The sequence below is a fragment of the Aedes albopictus genome, chromosome 1 (assembly GCF_035046485.1).
Source record: "Aedes albopictus strain Foshan chromosome 1, AalbF5, whole genome shotgun sequence".
In the NCBI taxonomy this organism is placed as follows: domain Eukaryota; kingdom Metazoa; phylum Arthropoda; class Insecta; order Diptera; family Culicidae; genus Aedes; species Aedes albopictus.
The window spans coordinates 254451551-254479437 of NC_085136.1; the positions used below are offsets into that span (position 1 = coordinate 254451551).

The 27887-nt window shown below is 44.7% G+C and overlaps 1 protein-coding gene across 1 annotated transcript; it reads right to left on the reverse strand.

The window, feature by feature from the left end:
* Positions 1-9642: 9642 nt before the first annotated feature.
* LOC134291519 (uncharacterized) lies at positions 9643-15948 on the reverse strand. Its single transcript, XM_062859390.1, has one exon. It carries the CDS (start codon positions 15946-15948, stop codon positions 9643-9645), a length of 6306 nt encoding a protein of 2101 aa, XP_062715374.1.
* Positions 15949-27887: the final 11939 nt, after the last annotated feature.

The following is a 27887-nucleotide window of genomic DNA, read 5'->3' on the forward strand; positions in this document are numbered from 1 at the left end:
TTTAAGGAAATTCCCCAGGGTATCCTCCAGGGATTTCTTAAGGAATTTCTCGAGAGATTCCTCCAGGAATTGATACAGGCATGTCTCCAGGAATTTATCCAGGGGTTACTCCAGGCATTCCTTCAGAAGTTCCTCCAGAGATTTCTATAGGGATTCCTCCAGGCATTAATCCAGGATTCCTTCAGAAATGACTACCGCAATTTCTCCAAGAATTTATCTAGAAAATCCTCCAGGGATTCATTTAGAAATTACCCCAAGAATTCCTCCCGGAGTTTATCCAAGAAATATTCCAATAATTCTTCCTGGGATTCCTGAATGATTTTCTCCTGAGATATCTCTAGGAATTCCTTCAAATATTTTTTCAGGAATCCTCCAGGAAATCCTCAAGGGATTCTTTTAAAAATTTCCCCTCAAATTCTTTCTGGAATTTATTCAAGAATTATTCCAGGTATTCCTCCTGGCATTCTTCCAGGATTTCATCCAGGCATTTCTCCAGGGACTCCTCCAGGAGTTCTACCACGAATTTCACCAAAAATTAGCCCAAGTATTTCTTCAGGAATACTTTCGGTAATTTATTCAGGAATGGATCCAGGAATTCCTCCAGGAATTTCTTCGGAAATTCGTACAGCAATTCCTTCAGGAATTGTTCCAGGAATTCCTCCAGAAATCCTTCCAGGGTTTCCCCCAAGAATTAATCCAGGAATTTCTTCTCCGAGGTTTCCTCTACACATTCCTGCAGGAATTATTTCATGGATTTTTCCAGAAATTCCTCCGAAGATTGCTCCAGTAATTCTTCCAGAAATTCCTTCTGAAATTGCTCCTGCAAGTCCTCCGGAAATTCCTCTGGAAATTTCTCCTGGAACTTCATTAGAAATTACTCTTCGAATTCCTCTAGAAATTTTTCTAGGAATTTCTCTATGAATATATTCAGAAATTTCTCCATGGATTCCTTCCAGAATTCCTCTAGAGATTCTTCCAGGAATTCATTGAAGGATTCCTCAAAGAATTGATTAAGGGATTCCTCCTGGAATTCATCCATGAATAGTTCCATGGAATTTCCCCAAGATTTTCTATAAAGATTTGTCAAGAAATTCCTCCTGATATTCCACCTGGAACTTGTCCGGAAGTTCCTCCAGAAATTTGTTTCAGGGATTTCTCCAGGATTCTTTCCAAGAATATCTCCAGGGATTCTTTCAAGAATTTTTGTAGAAATTTCTCTAAGAAATTTTGCGGGAATTCCTTATGAGGTTTCTTCAGAAATACTCCAGGAATTCCTTCAGAAAGCCCTTCAGGAATTCATATAGGAATTCCTTCAGGAATTCCTCAGAAATTACTACCGCAGTGTCTCCAGGGGCTCCTCAAGAAATTCCACCAAGATTTACCGTAGGTCCAGGAATCCCTCCAGGAATTTCTTCGGAAATTCCTACAGCATTCCGCCAGGAATTTCTGCAGGAAATCCTTTAGAGATTGCTTCCGATATTCTTTCAGGAGATTCTTCAGGAAATTCTATAGGAATTTTTCCAAGGGAAATTCTTTCAGGTTTCCTCTAGGAATAAATCCATGAATTTCTACTCCAGGGTATTCCTCTAGAAATCCGTCCAGGAGTTATTTCACGGGTTCTTCTAGAAATTCCACCAGGAATTCCTCCAAGAATATATCAGAAATTCCTGCAGGGATTCCTCCAAGAATTCCTCCTGGAATTCCTCCTGGAATTCCTCCAGAAATTCCTCTGGGAATTCTTCTAGAAATTTATCTTGGAATTTCATCAGAAATTTCTGTAATGCTCCAGGCATTATTCCAGGAACTTCTCCAGGGATGCCTCCTTCAGAAATTTATCCATTAACTTCGGAGCCAAGGGCTGAAAGTCTCTATAAAAAAGACAAATCAATCAATCAATCCATTAACTTTTCCAGGGAATCCGCCAGGAATTTGTCCAAAAAATTTTCTAGGATTTCCTCCAGAAATCCATCTTGGAATTGCTGAGAAAATTTGCTTATGATTTCACAAAAAAAAAAATGTGCCTATGATGCTTCGTTCTATGATTTTTCAAAGTAGGTGATGTCTGTGGAAAATGTTTGATTTTCACTGGAGCTTTCCGGAAAATTAGGCTACCCTGATTTTTTTCAATTTAGTTTTTCAAATATATATGATCCCTACCTAATTTCATTAACCTTCAGAAACTTCATACCAATTTGTACGATAATAAAAAATCCCCTAATACTTCAGGCATTAGTCCATAAACTTTTCCAGAGATTCCGCATGGAATTTTTCCAGAAGGTTCTCCCGGATATCCTCTAAAAATACATCTAGGAATTCCTCTAAGGATTCCTCCAGGAATGCATCCAGAAATTCCTCCAAGGATTCATCTAAAAAAATTTTTTTAGTAATTTCTGCAGGGATTTCTGATGCGGATTCTTCAGATTTTTTTTCCTGAAATTCCTAGCATAATTGCTTTTCGGATTCCTCCAGGAATTCATCCAGGGATTCCTCCAGGTATACTTTCACAAATTACTCCAGGGATTCCTGCAGGTATTGCTCCGAGAATTCTTGTAATGATTTCTTCCGAAATTTCTCTCGGGATTTTTTTAAAAATTTATTCAGCGGTTAGTTAAAAAATTACAGTATTCCGTTCATAATATTTTTCAGGGATTCACCCTAGGGTTTTTTAGGATTACTTGTAGATTTTTTGAATAATTTGAATAATTTTTCTAGAGGAATTCCTCCAGCGATTTGTATTGAAATTCTTTTAGATAATTTTAGAGGGACATAGAAGCCAAGAAATTCTCCAAGAAATCATCCAGGAATTCTTTCACAATTATCTCATGAATATCAAGTCTTTTACAAGTCCAATCATAAATACCTTCAAATTAACGATTACATCTTGCAGCACCAGCTATTAAATATATTAAAACTTCCTCAATGACCATTTGAATTTGTGTGTTGTTTGATAGACGAAAAAATACACCTGGCCCACGAAATAAAAGAAATTAATAGTGACCGACTAGAAATCTCCTCCAGCATGTTTTTAATGAATACACTCGCGTTTACGTTTCAGCTACGTACATCTATTCTCACTAGGAATTCACAAACTTTTGCTGGAATTCCATTCCAAATTCAACCAGAGTTTTTTTCCCACATGATACTGGATTTCCATAAAGAATCACTTAACCATATTTTGCAGTAATGCTGCTTGAAAATTCAAAGATTCTTAAAGATACCCATCCAGGAATTCCTGGAAATTATCATTTAGATTTAATTTCTCAGCGATTTAAAAAAGAAGATGTACAAAGTATTGCTTTTTATATAATTCTGATTATATAATATTTCCAAACAAAACTAACTAATTACATAGACTATTTTGGACAATGATCTTGTAAAGAGTGACAAGTTGAGAATTGTCTCCAATAACTGTCAATTTAAACACATATTATGCCAAATAAATTTCTATTACTGTACGTGCAGTTGAGACCCGGAATTTTCGACTAGCGAAGTTGGATTTTTCCCAACGCACGGATTTGGAAAAAATCCAACTTCGCTAGTCGAAAACTCCGATTTTCAACTAAATTGAGAATATAGATCTATGTTTGTCACCACGACAGTGGTTTTCAGATTTTTTCTAATTTCCATATATAAAATCATGAAAAATTTCTGGGGGGGCCTGGCGGATTCTGGGGGGGGCCTGGCCCCCCTGGCCACCCCTCTAGTTACGCCAATGGGCGAACACCACCCGCCGTTTGTTTCGCTCTTCCTCTGATCGTGCTTACTGCATCCGCTGCCTAGCCCGTAGGCAGGTGCGGCACAGGCATGTAATCGCGTCGGTCCACCAATAAGCCAGTGGTCTCCAATTTCTAGAGTAGGCTTGCTAGGCATAGTCGAATCGCACGCACGCGAGAGCGCCGCTACCAGCTCCTGAACACCCTTTCGCCAATGTATGCTGTCTTCCACCTACGAGGGCTTGGCCTTTGCCTAGTCGCCCCTTCCTCTTCCCGCTGCCTGCTGTTGTTGACGTTGATACTGTAGCGAACCGCCAGGTGATCGCAGTGATTGTAGGCATCGTATACCCTCCAGTTCGAACTACTTCGAACTACAGAACTACAAACGTCGACGTTACTCGATGATCGACTCCGCTCCGTTCCGACTAAAGGTACCTTTGGTGTCGACATCAGCCAGATCGACATCAAGCACCGTTAGTGCTTCTAACAGGATCTGACTCCGCTAATTCGTTAAACGGCTTCCCCAGTCCACGGTCCAGGCATTGAAGTCACACTCTACTACCACCGGCTTTCGTCCTGTCAGCACGGTCGTCATACAGTCCAGCATCTGCGTGAACTGCGTGAACAACCTCCGCGGAGGCGCATAACAGCTACAGAAGAAGACCCCGTTTGTTTTGGCGACCACGAAGCTCTCGTAGGTAGTAAACACCAACTCCTGGACGGAGTATTTACCCGTCTTCCATATCGCCGTCATTTTTCCGGACCCATCCGCGACTCAAATGCCGTTGGGTCCGCTATGATGGCGATATCAGTCCCCCACTTAGAAACTACCTGACACAGCAGATGCTGAGCTGCGTCACAGTGGTTCAGGTTCAGCTGCGTTACCTGCAGCTGTGATTGGTTTACTGTGGCTCTTCTGAAGACTGGGCAACTTGGACCTCCCGTTGGATGCTTGTTGTTTGCGGATTTCCCAAAATAAATCAAACACTTGGGTGGACTCTTTCAGCCTTGTGCCTTGTGACCTTCACCGCCACATCTTCTGCACAGCTTGCTCCTATCAGGGCTTTTACAGCCCCATGACTTGTGTCCTGATTCCAGGCCCCTTGAAGCAAACCTTCGGTGGTTCATACGAGGTCAGTTGACATTGTCAACTGACCTCGTATGAACCACCGGAGGTTTGCTTCAAGGGGTTGACATACTAGCTACCCCACCTTGAGCTTCCCTAGTTTAACGGACTTGTTAGCGTCCGCCAGAGGTATGCTGTACCAAGGCTACCTGTAACCCTGCCAGGCCCTCCCGTAGCCGAATGGCTGCGGTGGCCGCCAGCACATTGTCACAATAATGCCGTTACAAGCTCTTCCGCGTCGGAAATCTCATCTAGGTGAAGGTGAAAGTTCAAAGTCGCCTGAGCTGCAAAAGTCGTCATCTCGACACACTCGCCAAGGATCTCTTTTGTCAGACTTGTAGGTGGCGCCGGCGCCCTTGTGCTTCTTGTCGCGCTTGAGTTTGAGGCTCATCGCCTCTCATACTGCCCATAACCGCATAACAGTAACATTCGATAGAAGTAGGCATTAGAGAAAATGGGGCCCAAAGTTGCAAATTTTAATATTGTGGGAATGAACCGAAATTGTAAACATTTTTCATTAATTCGTAATGTTTAGCAATAAGATCTTCTACAGCACTTCTTGTATGCTGGACCTATTGTCAGAAAATAAATCGGACTTAAGTATGATTGATGACACGTATCAAAACCAGTCTATTTTCCCAGTGTGACTGTTATGCGGTCACATCGGTTAATGATGGTCAATGAGACAAAACGACTTGGTGTTTATTTCACAAATCCTAAAACAAACTTGAAAATTTTATTCGAAAGTACTTGTAATTTGATAATGATCCCCGATATTAAGTCAATAACAGCATAATATGCATATGTTACAATTCCTTATATACACGGTCTTAGCGAAAAGTTGAGAAAAGTCTTGAAGAAAAATGACGTCACTCTAGCATCTAGACCGCAAAACAAAATAAAAAGTCATATATAATGTTGGATTGTGGCATGCCTCACTTGCTATAAGTGAACATATTATTTTGACAGTTGGTGTAGACACCATAAGAAAGAAGTGTTCGGGTAACTTCGTTCACCCTTTCCCCCGCATACCATCCAGGATAGGAGCAGAGAAAGGCCTCAGCAGGTGTAGGCGCCGTACGCGTGCAGGGCGAATGAAGGCCACTCCAGCGTCGACCGACAGTTATATACCAGCGGAACGCTGACAGCCAGGCGGTTTCTAGTATGTTGTGCTTCGCATGGGCGGAGCTTGCTGCGCAGCGAAGCGAGTGCTGGCCGACTCATTTCATTGACAAGCAAACCTTTATAATAGTCCTGTTCAACGACGCAGGTTGAACTTGGTCGAAGTTGCTGCATCTTGCTCTTACCCATTAATCAAAAAACGGGTAAGAGTAGGATGCAGCAACTTCGAGCAAGTTCAACCTGCGTCGTTGAACAGGACTAATGTGTGTCATTCTCATGTTTATCATTCAGTTTCAAATATACCGCCGATGTGAACGGACCAACGGAGCAAAAGTGTTTCTCTTTAACCAGTGCCGAAGAGTGGTGGCGTTTTCTCCTTCCTTCCACCCCGAGCCGGTGGCGAGTTTGTGTGTGTGTTCTTGAGTCGGAGCTGGTGCGCAAGCAGAACGCGTTACATCCTGTCTGGCGTCGCTTTCATCGTTTGGTTTCATCAGTTGTGTGCGGTGATCTCGCCGCTTCCTACGGAGGTGCTGTGGCGGTTGTCGTGCTTTGTCTTGATACCAGGGGAGTGGATGTCGAGAGTTATTTAGAATCTGGTTATTCAGATTATTTTCCTCCTTTCCGGCATCCCTCCTCTCGCGTTATCGTTGACAAGCAGGCGGCTACGGCAGGTTCATCAGAGTTTGGCAAGGAGCCGTGGTCCTTCGAGCAGAGAACGCGCTGGTGGCCGTGAGGTGAACGGCTGTCGGCGGTGCAGGAGTCGTAGTCGGTGATCGTAGCGTGCACGGTTATCGGGAATCAGAGCCTCCGCTGGTAGCTGCAACGAGTGTAGCTGTCGGCATTATTTCCAGAAGATTTGGAACGGTGGCAGAGCTGTACACCCGCCTGAAATGCGAAGCAGCAAAGGTCGGACTGGTGGTAAATGCCTCAGAAACAAAGTACATGCTCGTAGGCGGAACCGAACACGACCGGATCCGTCTGGGTAGTAATGTTACGATAGACGGGGATACTTTCGAGGTGGTGGAGGAATTCGTCTACCTCGGATCCTTACTGACGGCTGACAACAACATTAGCCGTGAAAATCGAAGGCGCATCATCAGCGGAAGTCGGGCCTACTACGGGCTCCAGAAGAAACTGCGGTCGAAAAAGATTCACCCACGCACCAAATGCACCATGTACAAAACGCTAATAAGACCGGTAATCCTATACGGGCACGAGACATGGACCATGCTCGAGGAGGACCTGCGAGCACTCGGAGTTTTCGAACGACGCGTGCTAAGAACGATCTTCGGCGGTGTGCAGGAGAACGGTGTGTGGCGGAGAAGGATGAACCACGAGCTAGCTGCACTTAACGGCGAACCCAGCATCCAGAAGGTGGCCAAAGCCGGAAGGATACGGTGGGCAGGGCATATTGCAAGAATGCCGAACAACAACCCTGCAAAGCTGGTTTTTGCAACTGAACCGGTTGGCACAAGAAGGCGTGGAGCGCAGAGAGCACGATGGGCGGACCAGGTGGAGCGTGCCTTGGCGAGCATTGGGCGCAACCGAGGATAGAGAGCGGCAGCCACAAACCTAGTATTGTGGCGTACTATTGTTGATTATGTCTTGTCTTGATTATGTTGAACAAATAAATGTATGTATGTATGTATGTATAAAACCTCAAAAGTAGCTGCATATGGAAGCCTTAGCTATTAGCTGTATCACAAAAAAATTGAAAATGTTTCATCAAGTACATACTGTGATATAATGTTTTAAAAATGTGTTCAAAAATCTTAGTTTTTCTAAAAGTTCTATAACTTTCAGAAAACTTATTCAATCTCGCTCAAAATTTTACCAATGGAGCTTTATTATATAATTCATGATTGGTCAAAATTTCAGCGTTTTTGATTGACGTATAAAAAAGTTTTGAACATTTGAATGAAAAATTAATTGGCTAAAAAATTGCTGTACGGACCAGGGCTGGCATTTCCTCACTCACTGCGCGCAATGCGCAGTTTCAAAAACTCAAAGCGCAAAGAGCAGGTGGCTACGCAATGAGAAATAAAAAGAACGCAGTGAGCAAACTCACACGCAGAGAGCAGTTTGCCATTACACACTGCGTCATTTGTTCTGCTCACTGCGAAAGAGTGTGAAATTTAAATTGACAATGAGTGAGGCGAAACGAAGTGAAATCAGAGACAAACAGACGTAACACTGTCGAAATTTGCTTCCTATATTTGTCAAGATCCTGATTACTTTGAGAATTGATGTTTTCGGTAAAGATGTTAGGCTGATCAAGGGCCTAAATGGATCGTTTGATTCAGTATTCCACCACTAGGTGGTGCTAGAGGTCAAACAAATTTTATATTTCATATATCTCAGGACTCTGATCACTTAGAAAGTTGGTGTCTTCGGCAATGTTGTTTGATACGTCAAGGGCTCAAAGTAAATGGACCACTTGTTTCGAAACTCCGCCACTAGGCGGCGCTAGTTACACATTTGCAAAATCATGCAAATGATTGATTTTTTTCATTAAGTATTCAACATGCTGTAGTTTTGTTTTCTTTGCACATATTTAAGTCAAGTCAAATGTTTCACAAATACCAATATGTTAGCCGTAAATAGGCAAAATTTCATTTCATTCGGTTTACTGAATTCTGAGATATAGCAGTTTAATGAAACATACTTAAATATGAATCATTTAACTAGAATCGCTCTAACTTCATGTAAAATTATCCAATCAAGCCCAAATTTGTACCATTTAGAGCTAACTAGTTGTGCAATAAGCGATAAAAATTTGAGAATTTTTGGTGCACTCTATAGAAAGTTACAGCTTGCTGAATATTTTTGCGATAATTAATGAAAGTTGCATGCTTCTTCTAATTGATAACTAGCGCCACCTAGTGGCAGAACATTGAAACAATTTACCAATCAACTGAAAGGCCTTAACCTTGGCCTTAACCAACCAAACAACATTGCCGAAGACACCATCTTTCTAAGTGATCGGAATCCTGAAATATATCTATATATATATATAAATGAGTTTGAAGTCCGTTTGAGGCAACAAAACTTATGAACGGGTGAACCGATCAGGATGACTTATGCAGGGTTTGATTCATATTCATGGTGGCTGTGTTTATATGCAGAAAAAGTTACGAAATTATTTTAAAAAAGTATGAAAATAGTGAAAACACTGATTTTTGATGAGCGGGGAACAAATTCAGCGTGATCAAAATTAAATCAACCTAGAGTGCGTTGCTGCGATGACCTTAACAGTTGTCAAACCACCGCAGGACACCGGCAAGACAAAGTTTGCCGGGACAGCTAGTATAATAAAAATTTTGTTTGCTCTGTAGCGCCGCCTAGTGGAAGAATTTTGATTTAAACGAATCATAATTGGTAAGTTCTTAACCAGCTAAATATGTTTTACGAAGACATCAACTTACGAAGTTATCACGATTATGAGATATTTGGTATTTTTACATAGGTTATCAAATTCATTGCATGTTTCTTACCGTTAGGATAAGCAAATTGTATATAATAGTTAGGTAAATATAATCAAAAAAAGAAAATAGGAGCAATAATCAATTTAGGCACCAACTCAATCCACTTGTTCGTTTGTTGATCTCCTCTATTGTTTTAGCACCGCAAGCAGTCCACATAGCAGGAACTGAGTCCATGGTGCTGTTGAACAATTAACAGTCATTGCTCTAACGATCCCTCTGTTGGACAATGGGAGTGTCTGGCATTTGCAGCAGACTCAATCGGGGGAAGAGAGGGCTCGCTGGTCGACGTTGCGCATTTAACACTCCCCCCTTCAATGCACCGAAGATCTCTCTGAGTTGCATTTCCTCCTACGCCAACGTCGAGCACGGCGAGCTTGATGGCTGGTCGCTCGTATATCCCGTTAGCAGTTTGTACAGTAGCCCACCTAACTTGGCCGTCTGGGGCTACTTTGGTGGCTATCACCCGTCCCTTAGGCCAGCAACTGCGAGGGAATTTTCCATCCACGATGACCACGATGTCATTGATCCTGATCGGCTTCACTTCCGAGAACCATTTCGCTCTGCGGGTCAAAGACGGGAGATAGTCGTGCACCCATTGCTTCCAGAACTGGTTGGTTGCACTCTGCGAAAGTTTCCAATTCTCTTTTAGCCGGACAGGGCTGTCATCGAGGCAGGTCCACGGGAGCACTCCATTTGACGACCCAATGATGAAGTGATTCGGTGTCAATACTGGAGACTGATCGTCGTCGAGTGGAATGTCGGTCAGAGGCCTTGAATTCACGAGGTACTCCACTTCTATCAGTATATTCCGTAGTGTTTCGTCAGACGGTAGCCGGTTCGGTTTCAGCTTTTCCAGGTTTTGCTTGACCGATCGAATCAGCCTCTCCCAGGCTCCGCCCATATGCGGCGACAAGGGAGGGATAAAAATCCATGTCGTATGCGGCGAAGTGAATTCTGCTACGATCTTGTCGTGGTCCAGTTCGTCAAGCGCGGTCTTCAGCTGTTTGTTGGCTCCAACAAAGTTAGTACCACGGTCGCTGTATATGGCAACTGGTACCCCCCTCCTGCCCATTATGTTGCGTAAAGCCATAATACACGAGTCAGTTGTTAGTGAGTGTGCGATCTCCAAATGAATGGCACGAACAGTCAGGCAAGTGGCCAAGACCCCCCAGCGTTTCTCCACTCGGCGGCCAACGGTTACCATCATTGGGCCGAAATAGTCCACTCCCATGTGGCTGAAAGGTCGGCTATAGGCTGCGAGGCGTGCGTGCGGCAGGTCACTCATCAGTGGCGCCTGTGGACAAGCTCGTTCGTTTTTGCAAAGTTGGCAGTTGTTCCGGACCGAATTGTAGACAGCTTTCAGGCGGGCGATATAGTAGCGTTGTTTCAGCTCGTTGATTGCGGTCTCGTGATTCTGATGCAGGAATCGCTGATGAACGTCTAATACGATGAGCTTTGTAACTCTGTGTTCCCGAGGAAGAATGACTGGATTGGCAACGCTGCTGTCGATGAATTGGCAGGCACTGGTACGCCCGCGGATCCTCAGAACTCCCTTCTCATCCATGAACGGGCAAAGACGGTACAACGGACTACTCTTTGAGATTCCCTTTGATGACGGTTCTTGATGCTTTGTGGACAGAATTGCAACCTCCTCCTCATACGAACATCTCTGAGCTGTTTGGTACAGATAGGATTCGGCTTTGGTGAGCTCATCACGAGTAAGCGGACCATAGGCTTTAGGCAATTGTCGTGTAGTTCGCTGCATATTTTTAATGGCTCTGAACACATACGCTGTAGTCCTCAGCAGAGTACGCCATTGGCTGAATTTGCTAGTATCGATTATTGGCTCGAAGGCTATGAAATGGAGGTGAAGATGTGGACGCAGTTCCGTTGGAGTGGTTCTAACGGGCTGAGGAGAGATAGGCCATTGCTCTTCCGATTCCCGAAGAAAGTCAGGTCCTTGAAACCACCGGCTTGAGGTGCTGAAGTCAGGAGAATTTTTCCATTTGGTTCCATCGTCAGCTACATTCAATTTAGTAGGAACCCACCGCCAATCTCGTAGATCCGTGGTTTCTAGAACCTCGCTGATTCGAGCACCTACGTACTGACTATAACGTCGGTGATCCGAGTGTAACCAACACATGACGTCCCGGGAATCAGTCCAAAAAAATCGCTTATGAATCTTAATCGAAAGGGACTCCAGGATAGAGTCTGCCAGCCTGGTCCCAATAACTGCAGCTTGAAGTTCGGATCGGGGTATAGAGAGGAACTTCAACGGCGCCACTCGGGTTTTGGCTCCTGCTAGAGTGCACTCAACTGTATTTCCCTCCTGGAAACGGAGGTAGACGACTGCCGTGAAGCCGTTCTCGCTGGCGTCCACAAAAGTATGCATTTGGACAATGGTTCCTTCTTCTGCAGACGTGACGGTCCGGTAGCAACGAGGAATCTTGATGTCCGCTACACGAGGAAGAAACCGCAGCCATATGAGCCACTTCTCAAAGTGACAATCGTGGATTTGCTCGTCCCAGTCAACGGATGCTCTCCAGATCTCCTGTAAAAGGCTTCGGAGAAACATCAGGAAGTGGCTGATCAGCCCGAGAGGGTCGAACACCATCATTAGGGTCCTTAAAACTTCACGTTTCGTTGGTCGTTTGCGGCCAGACAACAGATCAGCGTCGTGGCGGGAAGATAGCTTGTATGTGAAACAGTCTGCTGTGGTATCCCACCACATTCCGAGCACCTTCTCAGTGGTGTCTGTTTCTCCGATGCTCAGGTTTTTCTCGTCGGTTTTCTCTCCGTCCAGTGCGGCAACTACCGCTGGTGCGTTGGATACCCAGTTTCTCATTTCGAAACCTCCGCGTTCGTGGATCCCTTTTACTTCCGTCGCTAGCTGGATCGCCTTCTCCTCAGTTTCGACACTGATCAGCATGTCATCGACGTAGTGGTCATGAACGATGGCGTGAACAGCTTCAGGAAACTCTTGCTCGAATTTCTTGGCATGTGTGTTCTTAACGTATTGTGCTGTGCTTGGAGAGCAGCACGCACCGAAGGACACCACTTGCATGACGTATGTGCTGGGGGCTGTGGCATCTTCGTTATCCTTCCAAAGAAAGCGTAAACAATGCTGGTCCGCCGGTCTCATCAGCACCTGATGGTACATTTCTCTGATGTCACCAGAACAAGCCACACGAAACTCACGGAACCGTACTAAGACTGACAGGAGAGAAACCAGCAGATCAGGGCCCTTAAGAAGCACCGAATTAAGGCAGACTCCATGGATCTTCGCGGCTGCATCCCAGACAAGTCTGATTTTGCCTGGTTTGTTGGGGTTTACTACCGGAAAGATTGGTAAGTACCAGACTCGGTTGCAAGGTGACTCCAATTCTTCCGCGGTTAGCTTCCTGATGTAGCCTTTCGCCAAGTAGTCATTTATCTTCGCATTGAGCACTTGCGCAAGGTCATCGTCCCTCTGCATCCGACGATCTAGACATTCCCATCGACGTAGTGCCATAGGCTTGCTGTCCGGAAGCCGAACGTTGTCGTATCGCCATAGAAGACCGCATTCGTAGCGTCCGTTTGTGTTTCTGGTCAGAGTTTCCAACAGTTCATTCGCCCTATGATCATCGTTGGATAACAGAAGTTTACTGGGCTTGCTGATACCCATGCTTTCCAGCGAAAAATACTGCTTCATAGCCTCATGTAGCTCCTCGTTCGAGTTGCTTTCGCATTGACAAAGTTGGACACGATGGTGATTGATGTAGTTTGCACTGGTTCTGGTGCGGGAACAGCATCCGAAAATCATCCAACCCAGGCGAGTCTTCACTGCTATGGGTTCGTTTGGCTTGCCTTCGCGACATTTCATCACGTTACCGAGGCTCGCATGATCCAGCCCAATGAGAAGTCTTGGACTGACGTCTTGATATGATTCCACAGGTAGTCCCTTCAGATACTGGTACTTCTCTTGCATCACGTCCACTAGCATTGTCTGTGGTCGGAGCTGTAGATTCGCAACTGTATGCACTTCGCCAAGCCTGAACTTCTTGAAGGGATTCGTAACGCTGGAAATCTGGAAGTTTACTTTCTGCGACAGAGCTTCGATCCTGTTGGTGCCACCGGTCCATCGTAGACAAAGGGAATTTTGCGGTCCCTGCGCTCCTAGTTCGTCCGCCAAACTCTGCTCCATCAGCGTTAATTCCGAGCCTTCATCTAAGAAGGCGTAGGTTCGTATCACCTTCGAGGGACCGTACAGAAGCACTGGTACGATTCTGAACAAGACCTCGGACTGCCCTTGGTGTATATTACAGCTGGTGTTGGTAGTTTGATTCCGTTGGGTTTCCGTGGATCGGATCGGATCCTGAGATGCCGCAGCTGGGTGTCGATCCGCGTTATGTAGGAGAGGATGATGCAGATAGGAGCAACCATTTGTGCCGCATTCCTTTTTCTGCTTGCACGGACCGCCATGCCTCCGCAGGCACTTTCGACAGACGTTAAACTCTCGTACAACTGCCCATTTTGAATCGTAACTAAGCTCCATGAAGCGTTTGCATTTGGCCAACGTCAGACAGCTTCCTTTGCACCCAACGCACTCTTTGACGAACTCTTCCGAAGGCGAAGGTTTACTGCTCACTGAAACGATCGATGGTTTCTCCAACTGCTGTTGTTGGCTATCCTCGGAGTGCAGATTCAGAAATCCATCCTTTTTCGCTGTTTTGGCTCGGTGGTCACCATCTATGGAAATGGAGACGGCACTGGCATCCTCGGCTACGAAACGAAGCCACGAGCTGAAGTCCTGGAGGTTTGGATTGGGTTGATCCCGAGAGAACCGTGCCCAATCCAGCTTTAACGTTGGTGGCAGCCTTTCTACCAACTCGTACCTTAGGGAGACGTTATACATAAAATCACCTATCTCACAGGCTTCCACCGTCGCCACTAGATTCTCTACGCTGAGGGCAAACTGGATCACGGTGTCCAGCTTTTCGATACTGGGAGATGGCAACGAGCGAATCTTCCTAACGATTGCTTGAATGATGGCTTCAGGCCGTCCATACAGCATCCTGAGGGTAGAAATCACTCCTTGAACGTTTGACGGATGAAGCATACGGCACTTGACGGCCTCCAGCGCTTTTCCTTTGAGGCACTTCCGAAGCCTCAGCATATTTTCCTCGTTTGAGAATCCACAGAGATGAGTGGACGAAACAAACATCGAGAAGAAGAGTGGCCAATCTTCTGGATTGCCATTGAAGTCTGGCAAATCTCTGGATACTGCCTGCCTTGCAGCAAGTTGGCTTCGGTTTAACGTGTAGGCAGCGTCGTCGTCTTCAATCTCGGGCTCTGCAGATGGTATTCTTCTTCTCGGTTGGGTAACTGGAGTGGATCTCAGTCCGGGAACGAAATCTACAGCAGTACTAAGGAATCTGGTTTCCCTACGGTTCTCAGCTCGTGGAAGCAGCTCAGAAGTTGGAAGGTACTGTGATCGCGCTTGGTTTGGAACTGGGTCTTCACATAGCGGAACTTGAGAATCAAAGGTTCTGCCGGTACACTGTTGAAACCTTTCCGATGTAGTTTGTCGCGGCTCTACAATTCTTAGGCTATTCGTTGGTCTACGATCAGTGTCCAGTCGTCTAGTTTGTAGACGCGGGGGTTGATAACTGGTATCGTGATGATTCGTGCAGTTGTTCTGCGCCGGCATATTCGCATTTGACGGAGCACGACGGCCTGAAACATGCAGCTTGTTCATCATTTGTGTAATTTGGAGTCTGTCGCAGTTCTGTTCGCCTTGGTCTCGATGACGCCGCCGTTGAACTTCCTGTACGTTAGCCAATACAGGCTCGTCTTCCGGGTCTACATCGACAAGACCGGAATCGTCTCCACAATTCGCCGTGTTTTGTATCCACTGCTCTATTTTCGCCGCATTCTCTTCCATCGAATCTTGGTGGCTGATCTTGGATGAAGTGTCGCTCTCCAGTTCTTGCAGCAGGCTGTACTTCTGCTTCAGGTACTGTTGATGCCATTCCCGCTCCTCCTCCAGTTTCTGCAGCTGTAGCTCGATTTTCCTCTTCTCACTACGCCTACTTGATTGGCCAGCCGACTTGGATGAAGCTACTATGCTGGGGGGTGAAGTAAGTTGTTGACGATTCTCGCTGGCTCTCGTGACATAGACTGACTTTCGTTTACTTTTGTTCTTTTTGGCAGTTTTTTCCTTGGGGATCTTGGGGATGGCTCCTTTGCCAGTACTCACCGTTCTGTTAACGATTACCTGAGGGCTAGAAGGGAGGGCCGCGCTGACCGTCGGCTGAGACTCGTTTTGGACTACCTGGCTTGGTACTGTCTGCTCCGGCTGAATCCTTGAATCAATCCGGACGACGTTCTCCAACTGTCTTACCGTCTCCGGATGAGCTATATCCGGATGGCTTCCGCTGACCGTACGCACATCACCGTCGTTGGCTGGGCTATATCGAACATTCGCATGTCTTCGCTTTTGGGAACTGCTCTGGCTCGCCATAATGTCCCGTAAAGAATTTTGTAAATTTGTTGTCGATAGAAAACGAGGGTTCCCAATTTCGTGAATACTTTATTCTGCGTATTACAAAATTCCTGCGATAGCATGTAAATAGATTTAGTATGAGGATATGGCATGTTAATATAAATACCTACTTTAGTATTTCCTCGCTATCGCACAACAATTGGTACAGTAGGTTTAGTTGTAATGCGTTTTACTCCTGACGTGGACACCTTAATTAGTTGGATAATACATAGTCAGATAGTAATTTTGTTGATTTTAATTTGTTGGTGCTGTCTCACCTTGTAGCAATAGTTTCAATTCACACACTATGCACACTTCATTTAGGATCCAATTACAGTAATGAATTCCTAGTTAAGGCACGAATTAGGTTTAGTTTTACATAGGTTATCAAATTCATTGCATGTTTCTTACCGTTAGGATAAGCAAATTGTATATAATAGTTAGGTAAATATAATCAAAAAAAGAAAATAGGAGCAATAATCAATTTAGGCACCAACTCAATCCACTTGTTCGTTTGTTGATCTCCTCTATTGTTTTAGCACCGCAAGCAGTCCACATAGCAGGAACTGAGTCCATGGTGCTGTTGAACAATTAACAGTCATTGCTCTAACGATCCCTCTGTTGGACAATGGGAGTGTCTGGCATTTGCAGCAGACTCAATCGGGGGAAGAGAGGGCTCGCTGGTCGACGTTGCGCATTTAACAGGTATAAAAAACTCGTCAGTATTACGCCTGTTTGTCTCTGACATAACAGAAATCACAGACAACAAGATGTGACACTTGTGAAAATTTCATACCGTATATCTCAGAACCATGATTACTTAGATAGTTAGTGTGTTTGGCAAAGTTGTTAGGATAGTCAAGGTCTTGCTGGTGATAGGCCGTTTAATTATAAATTCCTCCACTAGGTGGCGATAGCGATCAAGCAAATTTTATATTCCATATATCTCAGGACTGTGATCACTTAGAAAGATGGTGTCTTCGGCAATGTTGTTTGGTTGGTTAAGACCTTTCAGTTGATTGGTAAATTGTTTCAATATTCTGCCACTAGGTGGCGCTAGTTAAAAATGAGTAGAAGCATGCAACTTTAATTATTTATCGCAAAAATATTCAGCAAACTGTAACTTTTTAATAAGTGCACCAAACATTCTCAAATTTTTATCGCTTATTGCACAACTAGTTAGCTCTAAATGGTACAAATTTGGGCTTGATTGGATAATTTTACATGAAGTTAGAGCGATTCTAGTTAAATAATTCATATTTGAGTAGTTTTCATTAAACTGCTATATTTCAGAATTCAATAATCCGAATGAAATGAAATTTTGCCCATTTACGGCTAACATATTGGTCTTTGTAAAACATTTGACTCGACTTGAATATGTTCAAAGAAAACAAAATTACAGCATGTTGAATACTTAATGAAAAAAATCAATCATTTGCATGATTTTTCAAATGTGTAACTAGCGCCGCCTAGTGGCAAAATTCCGAAACAAATTGTCCATGAACTGTAAGCCCTTGACCTACCAAACAACAATGCCGAAGACACCATCTTTCTAAGTGATCAGAGTCCTGAGATATATGAAATATAAAATTTGTTCGATCACTAGCGCCGCCCAATGGAAGAATTCCGAATCAAACTACCCATTACCAGTAGGTCCTTGACCAGCCTAATAATTATGCCGAAAACACCAACTCTGTAAGTTATCAGGATCCTGAGATATATAGGAAGAAAATTTCGTCAGTGTTGCGTTCGTTTGTCTGTGATTTCTGTCAAAGCAACTGCGCAATGAGCAGCGCATTGAGTAGGCGTACATCATGTGTCGTCTACTCTTTGCGTGAAACAGATACATTACGCACTGCGCCAAAACGCAGTGCGCCTCAAAGAGCAAAAGATCCGTGAGAATGTGCATCCGTACGCAGCACATTCGTTTGTATTGAATGCGCGCAGCCAGTGGCTCACTGCGTTTTTACACTTTGATGAGAATTCCAGCCCTGACGGACAATTGTTTGATACACTGTAACTGCAGCATGACAGTTCGTGTGCATGATAGTAGTGGTAGGTGGAATGAGAAAAACGTATATGAGATGTGTGATGCAGTAGAAGGCAGAAGAATCAAAACAATTTCGCCATCGTAAAAACACCCAATCAAAGTTGATGCAGTTTGAATTTATTCAGAATTACATTGAATTGAAGTGCGTTTAATTTAGTTAAAACATAGAAGTGCGGTGAAATTCTATATCGGGAAATTATTGCCCGTTGTGAAGATTTATAGATTCCAACGCAAATAAATGATTAGGCTCATTTTCAGCTTAGGTGCGTTATAGATGTTTGTTTACAATGCAAAACTATCACCAAATGTGTACCTAACAACACAGCGTAAAATATTCACCAGGACGTGGTCTGGTTTTATATCTGTGAGCCCACGCAAGAAAAATCCACGCAACTAATTTTCGCGCAGGAGTCTAAACAGGTGGGATCTCCGCAATATGCGTACCTCGATCAGTAAGTTGAAACCAGTGAACAAAAATGTAATTTATTTGTGTTATTCTTACCTGGATCTTTCCCTCCAGCAACATACTTACCGGTAACTGTAGAATCCTGAAACAAGGAAAAGTAGCCCAAAAAGTTGTGGAGCCTCGTAGCCGTGCGGTTAGGGTCCCCAAGCTTATAATCGCACCATGCTATGGGGTGAGGGTTTGATTCCCGCTTCGGGCATTGAAACTTCCCCGTTTCCACTGGTGCATGCTCCGTTGTCCGTTGTCTAATGTTAAGTTTAAAACAGTCTGTACAGCCGAAAGCTGAAGACGTTGTCCATAGTTAATTAAAGGAGCATATTACAATTCCAAAATTAGCATCCGTGCGACGAACACCGGTTAGGGTAACGATCCCAAATATCGTCCAACGCGGTCGAATCATTCGGACAAGAAATCTTGGCAGAGGAAACCACTTAATTGCGAGTAGTATAAAGATGAGTTATGTAAGAAAAATAGTTATATATTGCGTTTAATAAATTTCAGTTTAAGCATCGCTTTAAACTAAACGGCTGCTTTAAAACCCGGTTTCCCTTTCGGGAACAAGTAGGTTAGAATCGCCAAGTTCTAAAGCTGTGACTTTGCAGTTATTATATTACTATCCTGTTGATAAGGTAAAATATTGTATATTGTATATTTGCAAGTACACTGAAAAGTGTGAGTTATATGGAATTCCTACACACATATACCCAATTAATTAATAAACTCTATTTCAGTTTAAAGCTGCAAAAGCGAACCTATTGATAGTGCTGCTAACAGCCCGGTGAAAGTTCCCTCTTGCTTCCTTCGCAACAACTGGTCTTGATCGATTGTATCAATTATCATACGCCGATATGAAATCGACGAACAAGTGGTGTGTGGGCACGTTGTATTCGCGACATTTCTGCAACACCTGGCGGATGGTGAACATCTGGTCCAATGTAGCACGTTCACCCATGAATCCAGCCTGATATTTCCCCACAAATTCTCTTGCAATCGGTCATAGACGGCGGCATACAATTTGAGAGAGTATCTTGTAGGTAGCGCAACAGTAGTGAGATCGCGCAATAGTTCCCGAAATCCAACTTGTCGTCCTTTTTGGTAGATGGGACACACGATACCTTCCCCCTGAGTTCTGTCTGTTCCGCGTCTGTCTATAAGCGTTTAGGTTTCCAAAGATTAATTTGACGTCGTCTCTGACGATGAACGCTGCTCCTATTTAGATTCGTGTGTTGCCTCTAAAAGTTCACACCTTGGATCCTGTCCAACACACTTCCTGCGGTACTGCGATGCCGAACCTGCTGCGTGTTGGCCGTCTACCGATTCAGAGGGATTATGTAGGGTAAAAGGGTATAATGCGCCCCACCGGGGCAAAACGCCCCTCTTCATTTTCTAGCGATTCAAGCGCTTTTCGCATGCGTGATCGATTAGAAATCTCAAATAAGAATTATTGCCATCAAGCTGGTCCGTTTGTGGATTGGTACAGAAAAGCAATAAAAATATCAAAAAGTCTGAAATCCGAGGCTTTTGGTGTAATATTTTACCTCTTGTGAGCTGACTTCATTGTAAACGAAGCTAGTTCTGTTCGCTTATGTTACTTTGTATCTTTTATGCAGTTAAACACTTGTTAAAAGGCCCTCCTAGGATAAGCATGAGGTGGAATTATCCCCTGGGGCAGTTTTATCACAGGGTTGGACATTTTTCTTTTGATGGGGCGGATTGCCCCGTTTGTTTTGGAAATGCAAATTTTGGAACGTTTTCGAAAAATGTTTCAAAGCTTCCATAGCCACCTCTCCAAAGACAAAGTTTGCATGCAACACTTCACTAACTTCAGTAACAACGATTTGCAGTGAACAATAGATGGAATAAGGAGCCAGTTTCAGATATATTGCCATTTCTGCTTAGGGAGGGGCATATTATACCTGTTTACCTTAATCGAAAGAATAAACTACAAAAGTACTACTACCGAACAGAGCTTATTTATAAGGTTTGATTCCAATGACGGTTAGCTTAATAATAAAAAAATAGTAGCAAAAACAACAACATGCACCTGTCGTGCGCGCCTTTTCTTTTCTGTTTCATTCTCTTTGCATTGACACAATGCTGTCAACTCAGCCTCTGCATTCTAAAACCTTTTCACTAAGGGGCGATCACTGTTTACTCCAACACTGCGATCCTTCAGCAGAACGGTGAGTATGTGGGGTGGGTGTTCCCGATGAAGTTGATAGCTCTGCAGTCCCACGTACCGAGTTTTTAGTCGAAAGGCCTTTTGCGACAAGCTGTCCCTATCTACCTTGGACAAAAATCAGAAAAGTGACTATCACCAATGCTTGTCCTGAAATTTTCTCTCAATAATAAACACATCAACTAAACGAATTCTAGAATTTCAAGTTTCTAGCTGATGTAATTACAAAGATATTGAGTGACAAAGTTGAAAAAAGCTAAAAAATGCGATTTTCACAAAAAAAAAACAGCACATAATTTCAAATCGATACTTTCTAATTAATATCATCATTATCTATTGGTTTCAATACATCATTGGTAAGGTAATGGAGCAAGCGTTTTAACAAACAGGTGGTTTTGTGAAATAGTTGAACAATTGTAAGAAAAAAGTAAAAGAAGAAGAAAAGTTGAGAAAGGCATTAAATTTGGTTAATCGGCATCTTTTTTTTTTCAAACATTTCCAGGCCCAAAATCAGTTTATGATCAAGCTTTAGGTCTACATTAACGATTTTCAATGTGAAATGTTGTGGTAAATTGCAGTCTTGGGAGATTCAGCGTTTTTTTTTACGCACGGGCACGCCCAGGCGCGCTACTTGAGACTAAACGACGATTCTCAAACATTCTAAGCCAATTCCCTTTGAACTCATTTTCTAAATTGAATGCACAATATATTTTATAATTCTATGCACAAAAAACTAAATAAATATTTAAAAAATAAAACAAATCCAAACTTTTCTTATTTTTTTTTTAATTTATTTGGCCATATTGAAAATACGCCCTTTTCAAAACTTGATCGTGATGTTTAAAAATGTTCATTAGCAATATATGTTGGCCCAACCAACTACAGAATACACAGAATGTACTGACAAATCCTCGAAAATATGACCAAAATATTTTTGTCCGCCTGTTTGTATGAGAATCCCCCATATTGCTATATCATGGGAGCATACCCTCAGGTTTGCAGGTGTAAACCTTCTGCGTCACCATTCGACCAACTTCCCACCAGAGTTGATTACCCGATCTTCCCTAAAGTTGATCCGAGCCCGGGCGGTGCCACGAGGAGACAGGGATAAAAGTTGTTGGATAGAGGCTAAAAGGGTCTATATTACATATTACTCAGCATTTACGGAGGAAAAAATCAAAGTCAATTGGGGCAAAATTGGTTGAGTTGTAGCGAAAATTACCCAAAATAGGATAACATGCCCAAATGGTCCCACACCCTTTTATTTTGTTCGCCACACTACGATTAACAAAAATTCATTTCCTATTCTAACAATCACATTTCACAACGTACACCACGCACAGATAAATCATTCAAGAATTTAATCATACAGTCATCTGTTGAATCACCACGTAGAGACAATAAAGGACGCTAAATTTACAAGATAAGCAAAATGTTAGGACAATCAGTTTATTGGTTTGACAAGTACGAGTGGGGGAAAACGATAGATAGCGCATTTCAAATGACCATAATTTATTTACCTCCACGATAATCACTTATTGACTTCCTGTTGGCTGTGACCTCATAATTCTAATGCAAAAATAAATTATTATTATTTTTATTACTACTGTATTATAGAGATTTGCAGCACTAGGCTGGTTCATTTCTTTGCAAAAAATAAACATGATCCCGAAAATATTCATGACATTCTCAGGCTCACGTAGGCATCAAGCACAAGATTTTTCTACTTAGTTTTGAAATTCTCTGGAAACAACAGGTTGATAATAAAATCACTAAAGAATGCCATACAAACAAGCAAGGAAAGCCAGCTGTCAGGCTTCTACAAAGATTGCTTAAGGAGAAAAAAACTTAATATGATCAAATGCGTAGAGAAACTCTTACCCAAGGGTGCATTTCAAACAATGTTCGCATGAATAAGAGCTGCTCTCTCTTCATACCATTGATTTAGTGTCCTGTGAATTGCAACATTCGAAGACTCAGCAAGAACTGAAACCTACATAACCATCCTACAATGAATTTGTATTCATCTTTACTTTTCCATTATCCTAATTCCGCACGACGCTACAGCGAATGTAAATGGTCTCATTATCCAAATTTCCTTCTTTCTACAATCACGATGAAGATGAAACGTTCCTCTTCACTCACTCTGGAAAGCTAACCTAATTAGACGGAGACATTCCGAGAATGTAACTGTTGATGTACACGCCAACACAACATACAGGCATCGTAGGATTTTATTAAAATGTACTTTTCGCGTTTGGAGCTTGTATCCGTTTCCATCATGTCTCGGGTATAAAGATTAATTTCGTTGACGTGTGCCAAAAAGCTGTCTGAAGCCGGCGATAACAAATTCAATCACCGCTTTTTCACATTGACATCCGGAGGGGTAATACGCATAGATTACCGAAGAACCATCCTACCAACTAGATCCTTATCGCGGCGCTGCGCTGGTGCTGCCGCGCCGTGTCGGTTTTATTGATTAACATGCTTCCGCCGTCACCGGAGCATGTACATAAAGTTGTTCAAACAGAAATCAAAACAATCACTCCTGCCAGCCAAACAGCTGAAGTTGAGCGTCAGGTTGTAAGCCAAGCATTCTAGCGGCATTTGTTCCAACACAGTAAGTGCTTAAACGTTGCATACAGTACCAAAGGGAAGCCACTAGACCGTCTTATCTTATCGAGCTGAGTCCACGGCAATCGATGACTCACATGTACAACCCTATCAGCAATTAATTGGTCCATATACTCTTTGTATCGCACAATCGATTGAAAAAGCCCAAAGGATGGTTGGTTGACTCAACGTGGAACGTGGTCTTTCCTCAAACTTCATGCAATGCATTCCTCCACCTATTGCAAAGCTGCTGGTCGTCAGCGTGCAACTAAATAACTGTTGTCAGTTCTGTCGCTGCTGTCGTTCAACGCGGACGCATGCAAAATCCATCCTCGGATAATTGATTGCCTTCAGCCCGTGCTGTTAGGTAGTGATACCACACGCGCGCTTTGCATTGTTCGTCGGTCGTTCACTTTCATCGCTGGTCGACGGTGCATATTGTGTCCCATCAGAATCAGCAACAAATTGTTGAAATGAGCGAGGTGATGAATACCGTGCAGTTTCGGTTCCCGCCGGGTAGCCCAAGACCCTCTTGGGATGAAATCTCCAAGTTTTTGAAGGAGCTAGACACGGATGTTATGCAAATGGAGGCTGCTTATAAGACGGCACATAATCGGTCGCTCTTTATTAAGTTTGTCTCCTTGGACGCTATGAAAGAGTCGTTGGCAAAGAATGTGGAACCACGAGCATTTGTGTATTCCAACGGAAAATCTGTTGAAGTTCGGATGTTAACCGCGGGCACCGATATGCGGTACGTCCGCGTGTTTGATCTACCACCCGAAATAAGTGATGGAAATTTGTCAGCGGTGCTGCAAGATTTTGGGAAGGTCGAACGGATAGTCAGAGAGAAGTTTCCAGCGGAATCTGGTCTTGGACACCTTCTAACGGGCGTGAGAGGTGTCTATATGGAAGTGAAGAAAAATATCCCTCCATCAGTTGATGTTTCTGGCTGGAGAGGAAATGTATTCTATGACGGTCTTAAGGATACTTGCTTCTTATGTCAAGCCATAGGACACCGGAAAGACTCGTGTCCCCAAAGGAAGAATCGGAATAAGCCAGAAAAGAAACAGGAGCAGACGCTTTCATATGCTGGAGTTGTGGCTGGTGTTGCAGTGGGGCCAGTAGAACAGACATCGGTCGAAGCTTTCGAGGACGACATCATCGAAGTTCTGGAGGAAAGTTTTGACAAACCGACGGATACCACGGATCTGGCCCAGTCTCCGGGTGCAGCTAGCGAAGAGACGGACAAAGCGGACAAGGAGAAGCGTAGACAGCAAGGTATAGCAGCATTGGAGGAAGTGGGTCAGGCAATTCTGGAAGCAATGGCCAATCCAGGGGCGAAGCAGCGACGAGCTCAATTTGCTGCCTCAGGATCCGGCTCCGGCTCTGGTTCGGGTACGGTCCCGAGAAAAAAATGTGCGCGAAAAATGTATTATTGACATTGTATTGTTACTCTTACAACAAATTTTGCTAAGTTCCTCGGCTCTGTAGAGTTTTTGATTAAACATCGAGCCCAATAAATAAATATTTTGGAAAAAAAAAAATAAAATAACTGTTGTCGCTTGTTATTCTGTGTTTTAAGAAGTATTGTCTGTGTTTGTATAACGGAACCTGCACTTTATAGCAACATTCTAGATGATGTGTTCGGCGAAGAATGACAACCTCATTCTCTGTGTCTTTCCACAACTACCTCAAGTGGACCTATGAGGTCCAGTACGGTGGCATGCGTAGTTTTACGGTGTCAAGCGTTGTTCCGGAGGAGACAGACGTGGTCTTTTTTTTTCCTTCTAAACCATAGGGGGATACATCTGCTCATCAGACACCCTAACAGGAAGGTTAGGGTAGTGTGGGGTTAAGGCCGTCTTCTAAAACACTAGTAGAAGCCAGGACTACTCTCTCCTCGACCCACTAAAACACATTCCTATGGTCGCCAAACCCTACGTCTCTCCGGAACCACCAAGAAGGTATTGCTTCAGAGAGGGGCTAGTGCATATAGCACCCTCAAGGTTAGCTGCCGTAGCCTAGCAGCAACGAACATCGATGACTCGCTCTGGAGAGTCCATCACGATAGCATGCTGGCGCTTAGCCAGTTTCCCGAGTGGTCCTCGCCACTCCCTTTGTCCTCGGAAGGCGGGCAGGGTCAACCCCGCCCGCGCCCTACTGCTGAGCGGGCATCAAGAACTGATGCCCACATGCAACCCGATCTGACCTGCCCGCAAAGGAAGGGTTTCACTACCCTTCAGGCCCTATCAGATGCATCCGTAGGTTGCAGACAGCAGGGTCTCACCTACACCGACCCTTGCCGGGGACCCCTTTCCAACCGCGGGCTCGGATCCAACCCAGTAGACCGACGCCACGACAGCACCGCTACCGGGACTTCCTCTCCGCGGCCACTTAATCGCTGTAAGGGTCGATCTCGACCGCAGGGCACCGGTATGACCTACGAAGCCGACTTCGAACCCCTGGACCACCTCTTGCACTGCATCTGGACTAGCCATTCTCCGAGTCCACGCGCCACCTCCTCTGTAGCTCCCAGACGATATGGGTGATAGCCGATGAAACGGCATTCTAGCTAACCTCATCCCTACACATCCTCTGGACCAAGTTGTCCGGAGTTGTGTCATCCCCGCATGTGGCAAGCATGCAGTCACGCATTGTGCGAAAACGCGGGCACACGAACAAAACGTGTTCCGCCGTTTCCTCTAAACCATTGCACACTGGGCATTCGGGAGAATCCGAATGCCCGAAACGGTGTAGTTACTGTCGGAAGCAACCATGACCTGTAAGGACCTGTGTCAGGTGGAATGTAACTTCCCCATGGCGCCTATTAATCCAACTATCTACCCTCGGTATCAACCTATGGGTCCACCTTCCTTTGGTGGAACTGTCCCACGCGCGCTGCCATTTGACCATAGAGGCCATCCTGGCAGTCCTGCGTATGCCTCGTATGCGCGCATTTCGAAGCACTCCATGTCCTCACTGATAAGAATGCTGATAGGCACCATACCAGTAATGACGCAGAGAGCGTCGTGTGACACGGTACGGTACGCGCTCGCAACCCTCAGGCACATAAGCCTGTAAGTACTTTCCAGCTTCCGTCGGTAGCATTCAGTACTTAGCGCGGTACCCCACGCCGGGCCGCCATACCTAAGTATGGACGTAGCAACACTAGCCAGAAGCTTGCGCTTACTGGCGTACATCGCTGAGCTATTGGACATCATCCGGGACAGTGCCGCAATAGCTGTGGAGGCTCTTTTACAGGCATAATCGACGTGGCTACCGAAGGTAAGCTTATCGTCGATCATCACGCCCAAGTGTTTGACAGAGCGCTTTGACAGGATAGTGCACTCTCCTACACTGATCTCCGTCTGCTGCGCCGACTGCATGTTGTTAACAACCGTCACCTCTGTCTTGTGGTGAGCTAGCTCCAGTTTCCTGGACCGCATCCACGCCTCCACAACCTTGATCGAGTGGTTGGTAGTCAACTTTACCTCCTCGATCGTTTCACCGTAGACTTCGAGCGTAATATCGTCGGTAAATCCGACAATCACCACTCCCACTGGGTACTCTAACCTCAACACCTCGTCGTACATGACATTCCATAACACCGGACCCAGGATGGAACCTTGCGGGACTCCTGAGGTTATGTGAAAGCACTTCCGACCCACCTCCGTGTCATAGACTAGTACAGGATTCTGAAAGTAACTTCCGAGAATCTTGTACAGGGGACTCCGGTATCCCCAGACGCAAGAGCGCATCGGCAATAGCAGACCAACTGGCGCTATTAAATGCATTCCTTACATCTAGAGTCACTACCCCGCAGAAGCGAATTCCCCTCCTCTTAGGCTCGAGTGCTTTCTCGGCGGTTTTTGTAACCGACAAGATAGCGTCTACGGTGGACCTCCCTTTCCGGAAGCCATACTGGTTGCTCGAAAGACCATTTGCGCCCTCAGTGAACCTCAACATTCTATTGAGGATGATCTTTTCGAGCACCTTCCCCGCCGTGTCAATCAAGCATATTGGTCTATATGCCGACGGGTCTCCGGGTGGTTTCCCCGCCTTTGGCAATAGTACCAGGCTCTGCCTCTTCCAAGCTTCTGGGAAAACTCCCTCGTCCAGGCATTTCTGCATAGCAGACCTGAACATCTCGGGAGCCTCTGCAATAGCTACTTTTAAGGCCAGGTTCGGAACTCCGTCCGGACCTGGGGCCTTACCTACGCTAAGGGACTTAGCTATCCCCACAAGTTCCACATCGGTGACCCTCTCCTCATCACCAGCCCCAGTCCCCGGCTGTCCTACGAAAGGAGGCCAAGGACTAGGATCATGACGCGGAAAAAGTCCTCCAATGATCCCCTCCAACATCTCTGGAGATTGCTCTGTAGGAGCCATCACACCTCTCGTCTTGGCCATAACGATTCTGTAGGCGTCACCCCATTGGCACTCTGACAGAGACCCTCAAAGCAGGCCTTTTTGCTTGCTCTTATCTCGGTCTTGAGCGCGGCTTTTGCAGCGGCGAACACTACCCGCCGTTCGTTTCGATCTTCCTCTGATCGTGCTCGCTGCATCTGTCGCCTAGCGCGTAGGCAGGCGCGGCGCAGGTCCGCAATCGC

Coding starts and splice junctions, on each gene's coding strand:
- LOC134291519 (XM_062859390.1), bottom strand. CDS start 15,948: ATGGCGAGCCAGAGCAGTTCCCAAAAGCGAAGACATGCGAATGTTCGA.